The 8,264-nt window shown below is 36.5% G+C and overlaps 1 protein-coding gene across 1 annotated transcript in view; it reads left to right on the top strand.

Moving 5' to 3' along the window:
- Positions 1-8,219, top strand: part of tarbp2 (TAR (HIV) RNA binding protein 2) — a 9,161-nt gene extending 942 nt beyond the window's left edge. Inside the window, exons 2-7 of the mRNA XM_008408482.2 lie at positions 1,602-1,916; positions 2,087-2,156; positions 3,601-3,718; positions 3,851-3,978; positions 4,128-4,323; positions 5,527-8,219. Coding sequence (XP_008406704.1) covers positions 1,602-1,916; positions 2,087-2,156; positions 3,601-3,718; positions 3,851-3,978; positions 4,128-4,323; positions 5,527-5,684 — 985 coding nt within the window. The 3' untranslated portion in view covers positions 5,685-8,219. The remainder of the gene's footprint in view (positions 1-1,601; positions 1,917-2,086; positions 2,157-3,600; positions 3,719-3,850; positions 3,979-4,127; positions 4,324-5,526) is intronic.
- Positions 8,220-8,264: the final 45 nt, after the last annotated feature.

Here is an 8,264-nt window from a genome sequence, read left to right as displayed (position 1 = left end):
AAAACTGCAGAAGTTTTGTTTTCTCCATTTTAAAACCTTAAATAAATAAATAAAAATGGCTGGCCACATTTCCTTTACTAGATATTTTGTCAAAAATATTTTTATTTATATAGCATTTTTTTAGCAACAAGGCAGTTCAATTGCAACTGACTGGAGCGACTGTGGCTCTGTGGGTAGAGTAGTTGTCTTGTGATCAGAAGGTTGTAGGTTCAATTCCAGCTTCCTCCTGCCACATGTTGATGTGCACTTGGGCAAGGCACTTAAGCCTACCACTCTGCATAGCAGTGTGAATGGGTGAATGTGACTCAAAATGATTGGGAAAAAGTGCTATATAAGTTCAGTCCATTTACCATTCAAAGTGCCTTCAGTTGAAAGTGTTCAAAATATAAKTTGTGCTTTTYTAACAGGGTGATTTATTATGTATCAGTTRGAATTTGGGTCTCAGCCATTTAATTTGTAAAGCTGCTATGCTGCATAAAGTGGTGACCCCAAGATTTTTGCTGGAGTTCTCAAACTGTAGCCTGTCTTACTGATCCTTCTCACTGTTGACAGGATAAATTTAAGTCCTCATCTAGTGGACTTAAATTTGTAAGGGTGATTACAAAATCACCCTTTTGTAATCACCCTTACAAAAGGGTGATTGATAGTAATTAGAAGTTCCTGGAAATCCTGATCAACTTAGATCACTAAGATATTAATTGAAAAAAAAATWYCYYYYCMWKKWMMAAAAAAAMTAATTTTATGCTTCTGCTCAAAAACACACCTATGTGTGCATTCATACTTACTCACACATGCAGGTGAGCGCTAAAAAGAAACATCAGCAAAGTGATTAATATTTCTTTTAACAGTATTATGAAATTTGTATGTTTAAAGACACACGCTGGCCTTGTTCTTTTGTATTACTATCAATTTCAGGATTTAGCTATTTTTACAGATTTGTTCTTATTGTGACAAGCTTATTTCTCCAACATGTCCTTCTATTGTCATTACCACCCTGGGAATGTTTTTCCTTTCTTTAAATCCCCATAAACCTTTTGAACTGCCCACAACTTAATGTCTTCAGCACCATAGTTTCTTTGGTAAGCATCCATTTTGAAAGCTCAGTAAAACAATACTTAATTTCCTTCCTAATTATGTCCCAAAACTATGTCAAGAAACAACAGCATGACTGTTATTCTACTGTATTTTGTCTTAAATGATTGTTTCAGGATGCCGCATCTGCCTGTTGATCTCAGTGTGAAGAGTGAATATTTGTGCAGGGAATGCTGATTTAATTTGCAATGAACTTAGATTTACTTTTAATTACATGTAAACAGACAGAAATGCTTGTAAAAGGCAGCATATGGTGAAATTAAACTTTGTTTTCTTGATCTTACTGTGCTAATGTGTGCACAACATGTTGACTGACATTTTCTTGCTTCTTTTAGAAACATTAAAACCAAGCTCTTTTTTTTTATTTTGACTGTTGCTGGAATCAATTTGCAACTTTACAAGATGGTAGTTTAGACTTTTATGTACAAAAAAAGTCAAAACAAAAAGTGCTTCCATTACTCTCGACATCATGCAGGGTAAAATGTGTTCTTTGTTTTTGTTGTTTGTAGTATTGAGCAAATGCTGGCTGTGAATCCCGGAAAGACGCCCATCAGTCTGCTGCAGGAGTATGGAACGCGGATAGGCAAAACCCCAGTGTACGACCTGCTGAAGGCCGAGGGACAGGCCCATCAGCCCAACTTCACATTCCGTGTCTCTGTTGGAGAGATCAGCTGCACCGGCCAAGGGCCCAGCAAGAAAGCAGCCAAGCACAAAGCAGCCGAGGCTGCTCTGAAGATGCTCAAGGGAGGCCTCGGAGGCCCAGTTGGAGTCGCTCTTGGAGAAGACGGTTTTACTGAAGTTGATGTGTCTGTGGATGGAGACAGGTCAGACCTCTGAGTGATTTATGCGGACAAATGTTAATTCGGCATAAATATTTTCACATAGCTTGAAATTCTCAATGACTTGCAAGCCAACCTAAATGACAGCTCAACATTTAGCAGATGCAAGATAATGGTTTGTGTGGTTTGAGTGTTTCCTTCTCTGTTTTGTGTAGCTCTCAGTCAGAGATGAAGACTTCAAATAGTTCCCAGCAGTCTGAATGTAACCCTGTAGGAGCCCTGCAGGTAAAAAATCTTTGTCTGCTATACAGTTGTATCGCAATAAATGACAATATCATTGTAAAGTTAATCTACATCAGTAACTTATGTAGATTCCTTATACACATGATGATTAAATTAGATTTTTATGGTTTGCACCTAATAAAACCCAAAATTAACATATTGCATCATATCTATTCATTAAAAAAGTGTCATGTTTAGGCCTGTCACGATAACAAATTTTGCTGGACGATTAATTGTCTAAAAAAATTTTGCGATAAACGATAATATTGTTTCAAGACCTTCTGACACTGATTTAATGGAAATGACTAATAATCCATGTGATTTCCTGCCATAGATAGATACACTTTATTTTCAAAAGAACACATAACACTGGAACTGATAAACTAAGTAAACAAAACAACCAAAAACAAAAATAAAATGGATTCTCAGTCTCCATTAACAAAAAACGTACTTGAATAAAAACTAGACAACATAAAGCCAAAATGGAAATAAATACTGCATTCAACCAAAAGAGTGCAGATTATGAAGTCTGTATACTATATGCACGACTGGGCCCTTGGCCGGTGCAGCTGATCTCTCCAACAGAGACGCGGAATGTGAAGTTGGGCTGATGGGCCTGTCCCTCGGCCTTCAGCAATCACTAGATTTAAATAGAGAAGATGAGCACATCTGACTATTTATTGATTTATTGTTTATCGCGACAGGCCTAGTCATGTTTTGATCCACAAAATCTTATGAAAGACATATAAATTGACAGGCAGAATGTCACAAAAGGTCAAAGAAGTTGCTCATCCAGTGTTCTATCTAAACAAAACCATGGAAAGTTGAGTGAACGGAAAAAAGATTAAAATTGCACTGCAGAACTAGGCTTCACAATGTATACAAATTTATTATCACTGCACACAAAATGAATTTGGAAAAGAACTGCTTGAACTACAATAAATATTAGTTAAGTATTTAATGCCAGGCATTCTGGCTCTTTATACRAGTAATATTTTGGTGAAACTTGTTTATTACAAAATTAAAACATTTTAGAATGTAAATAAATGGTAAAGAGCACACAATGGACAGAAACAACATTTGCAATGAAACCTTGTTGTAAAATCCAGGTTTCTCTATCACACGTTTTTCCTCTGCTTAACTTTTTAGTCTTGTACTCTGTGAACATCAATGACCTTGTGAAGGAACTCAATTATTATGATTGGTTAAGTTACAACATGACCATAAGATTTTAGTAGTAAGCATCCWGGTTGTTTTGGTTTGATGTAATATTCCATCTAAAAAAAGACGGTGTGTGTAATGAATCTATGTAATATACCAGTTTAACTTTTGAAATTTATAAYTGAATTAAATTAACTTTTGACTAATGTTCTACTTTATTGCGATGCATCTTTTTGGTTATATTTTGTGGTTTTTTGGGGGGGGTTTTGGTGTTAATTTCTGTCAGGAGTTGGTGGTGCAGAAAGGATGGCGTTTGCCAGAGTACACAGTCACTCAGGAGTCCGGCCCAGCTCATCGCAAGGAGTTCACTATGACCTGCAGAGTCGAGAGATTTGTAGAAATCGGTACATTTAAAAATGTTTGACTTATTGAATACATACTTCATGTGTTTGCTTCTGTCTCGCAAATGTGTGTTTTCTTTTTGATTTTATGTCCCACTGGATGACAATGGCTGATCAGTTTTTTTTTCTGCTCAGGAAGCGGCACATCTAAGAAACTCGCCAAGAGAAATGCTGCCGCCAAGATGCTTTCACGGATACACAACGTGCCGGTGGATCTGAGGAGTAGCAATGACGCAGAAACAGAGGAGGACACATTTAATATTGTAAGAATCAAACAGGCGTTACGAAAATTAATAAAGATCAGAAAAAGATGGCTGTTGAGGTAGAAAATGCTATACTGTAACCAGCATAATTAGTCAGGAAATTTAATGTCTGCTAACTGATGTTGAATCTGTGTCTCCTGTAATTAAAGCACATGGGAAGCAGGGTGGAGTCGGGTAAAAGTAAAGGCTACAGCTGCACGTGGGACTCCCTGCGCAACTCTGCTGGAGAGAAGATCCTGCAGCTCCGCAGCCACCCTCTGGGCATGCCTTCTGACTCCAACTTCTGCTCCCTGCTGAGCGACCTTTCTGCAGAGCAGCGCTTCGACATCAGCTACCTTGATCTAGGTGAACTCTTGAACTCTGAGACAGAGCTCYAATATCACTTCAGTTTGCTGCAGTCGGGCTGCACCATATATRTGCCTCAGCTGAGCTTCTAATGAACCTGAGTTAAGACTAATTTGTTGCAAAAATATTTATACATCTCAATTTTTGGGGAAGCATTTTGTCACATTACAACCACCTGAAWATGTTTTATTTAACTTTTAGGTGGGAAATTAACAACATGTAGTGCATAGCTGTGATATGGAAGGAAAATTGTATCTTTAATTTCATCTAAGGGTAAATACAGCTGTTCTCTGAAGTCCTTGGRAGTTTATTTGAGAACAAACGGCAACATGAAGAYGACTAAAACATATTAGGGATTAAGTTCTAGATAGGTTTAAAGCAGACTCAGTATATAAAACAACATCCTGTTCAATCCATCATCTGAAAATTGAAAGTTTTGGACAACTGCAAACTTACAAAGACTTTCTGTCCACCTATGATGACAGGTAGGGGGAAATGTGTGTTAGGAAAGCTAAGACACAGTTTCCATTGTGAAATTCCATATTAGTTGCAACATCATGGTGTGGAGGAAGCTGCTCGGAGTTGTTAGGAAGTTTAATATTGCCAGATGTCCTGGAAGAAAACCCATCAAAGGGTGCAAAATACTTAAGACTGGCAGGGAGGTTCACCTTCTACTGTGATAACGACCTGAAACATAGATTTAGATTGGCCTGGTCAAAGGTCAAACCAAAATCCAGTTGAGAATTTGTTGCAAAACAAGGAACAACAATTCTGATGTCTTGTCAGAAAGAAAGGGCAAAAGTATCAGTCTCCAGATGGACAAAGCACATTACAAGAAAATAATAATAATTTAGGGMAAAATTGAACAGGTGGATATTGATTTATATTATGACTCCAAAGGCTTTTGGTTTTGTTTCCTCCAGAACCCATAAAACACATTAGGTTTCTATTTACCTTTAAAAAGTTTGACCTCTTTACTGTACCTATCCTGGTTGCTTTGACTGAAAACTATAAAAATCAATTTCTATTTTAAGTGATATTATGCAAACGCCCATATCTGGTGCAACAGTGGGACGAAGGTTGTAACCTAGTTCTGTTTGCAAATGTATCCACTCAGACTGTCTAATGGAAAATAACAACAGTCAAGCATAACAGAAAAGAAGCAGTAATAAYGTGTTCCTGTCCTGTCGTTTCTGTTTTCAGAGGAGCGCAGCCTCAGCGGCCTCTGTCAGTGTTTGGTGGAGCTGTCCACGCAGCCAATCACAGTGTGCCATGGCTTCGCTCAGAACRTAGACGCTGCTCGAGCCAACGCGGCTCACAACGCACTGCAGTACCTGAAAATCATGGCAGGAGGGAAATGACACGCCTTCTCCGTTTCCTAGCCACAGACTCGAACTCACCAGTACACARTATGCCATCAAACATCTCCTCTTTGGACGAAGGAGGTATTTTTGTGACATATTTAGAAAACAAAAACAAGAAAACCTCAGATTTGACAATGAGAGACTTTTTCTGCCCTGAAATTTACACATGGAGTCATTTGTTTTTATTTTTTACTGATTAATGGGTGCCACTATTCATATTGCTGTCTAAAATTTCTAAACATATTATGTACAATTTTGTCATAAATTGTTTTAAAAAAAAACTTTTCCCCCTTTTTTAAACTTCTGACTTCATGTAGTCCAATATATTTTCCTAAATATGACCAATAAATACATATATCTCAGAAACTTTAAAATGTTGCTGTATCAGAGTAGGCAATGTTTTGCAGCAAAATATAAAAAAAAATTAGGTTATTTGACTAGCTAGATATAGAGTTAACTATTTATTAGTCCCAGAATGAAATCCATGTGAATGAATGTGTGAAAGAAACTCCCACTCTGTCGAGAAATTGAATTATGTCAGCTGCTATCCCTTAAAAATGAGCTTCCCCGAGTCTTAAAAAAAATAAGACTCAAGTGACTGTTTGTCGCTGTCATTTTCTACATGTTTAAGACTGAAAACTGTACAAAACTCTACACATTTGGTGAACCTGTGTTAAAAGCCTTAAAACGTAGTCGCCACTGCATTTTAAAAACTTTTTTTWAAAATCCAACTTTGATGTTATTTTAATCAGTGAGTGGGGAAAAAAAATATTTGGAAAAGAAATAAGTTGCAGCAACATCACTATAAATATGAAATAATCTTTGTATTGTTATTTATACAGATATTAATAATAATGGATTACTAAACAGTAGGGATGCTCTGATCAGGTTTTCTGCTGCTGATTCCGATATCGATCACCAATGAGGCCGATCTCTGCCGGTCACCTGGATTGACTGTTAACTTTTTGCTTTAGGTATAAATGCTACTGTGTGATCTGACAAAATAAAAAAAATGATCTGGCAATAAATTCACCTAATTTAGGCATAAAACATGCAAAAATACTTGTAGGTACAATACAGCAGTCAAAAGGACAACTGAAAAACCTGCAATCAGTAAAATAATATTTAATAGTCTCAGTACCATAAATTATACATGAGTCAAATAAAGCTGCCTATATCAAATAATGTCAAGTAAAAAAGGAAACATTCACTCAAAGTCAAACGCAGGCTGCATCAAAATAAACAATCCTTCCTGATAGCATGTCTAGCTGATTAATGCTGGTTCTGATTGGTTGTTTCTGACCGAGCGGAGTAATTCAGCAGAACACAGGAGGAGGCAGAGGAGATCGATTCTTTTTTCAGAGATTATCTGTCTTGTGTTAGGACAACGAAAGTTTTAATACATATCTAAAATCGTTTCTTTTTTTAAGTTACGTGCTGGAGCTTTAAGCAGAGGTAGAGGAGGATGGTAATGCAGGCGAAACAAATCCCCAGTTTAAAGATGAATTTAAGGCTTTTTACACCTTCTTATCAGTTGCAAATCTGTTTTTCTTGACAAGTTTCAGAAGTATGACCTTCACACATGTCTATTAATAGTCTGTGAATTAGAAGCTTTGTGTCCACAGCTGTTCTGAAGTACATTAACTCCTGAATTAAAGACTTATTATACAATGACTCTCAACTGTGAACACATCCTTGTTAAAAGACCAGGTTTTTATGTAAAAAAGAAAATAAACAATCATAAATTATTTTAGTTACAATTCAAGTGAAACATTATTAGAGGAAAATGTAAATACCTAAGCGAATACCCATTTAAAGCACCTTTTGATTCAGTGTTCCAACAATTATAATAATCCTTTAATAAAGTTCTACATCTCAGAAAGACATTTTTGAATTAGCTATTACTAACTTTCAGCCAATGCTACAGGTTCCAAAGGATTAAACAATCATTGTTTGAAGGTATCGGTCAGGAGTAGGTCTAAAAAAAAAATCAAAGTTGTACAGGAAGGTTTTACAACAATTTATTAGGGTCTTGTTTTTACAGGTGAGTTTGTCAGGTGAGAGCTGCTGTAATTGTAACAAAATACATCCACTCTTTCTCACAGACCCAGCACATAAAGCTACCACAAATTATAACGTCACCTCTAAAACATTGTGCATGTAATGACCATCATTGACTTGCGTTTTGTTTTGGTTTCTTGAACTTTGACTTGATTTGTRATTATCAGAAACTGTTGTGTCTCTGTGTAAAASCTTTCTCCACTACTAAGAAATCCCTCCCTCTTCTACAGTATGTATTGACAAGTAGTTTTAGCTATCTTCTGTTTCATGTGTTTGCCTACAAAATGCATGTGAGACATTTCTGTGGGTTGTAACCCTTCTCAGAAAAGGTTGATATGCAAACTGTTCTTTTGATCATTAAAGGAGGAAGTTAGGAGCTGGTTTTATTCGACTTCAGTTGAAACTCACCATCTCTCTTTGCTGGCACTTTTATACATTATGAAAATGAAATGAAATACAATCTCTACTGGACGTCAATGTTTCTTTTCTTTTTTTTTCGATAAAACATTTTTTTTG

The sequence above is a fragment of the Poecilia reticulata genome, linkage group LG5 (assembly GCF_000633615.1).
Source record: "Poecilia reticulata strain Guanapo linkage group LG5, Guppy_female_1.0+MT, whole genome shotgun sequence".
Taxonomy (NCBI): Eukaryota; Metazoa; Chordata; class Actinopteri; order Cyprinodontiformes; family Poeciliidae; genus Poecilia; species Poecilia reticulata.
This window is presented reverse-complemented; position numbering and strand designations above follow the sequence as displayed.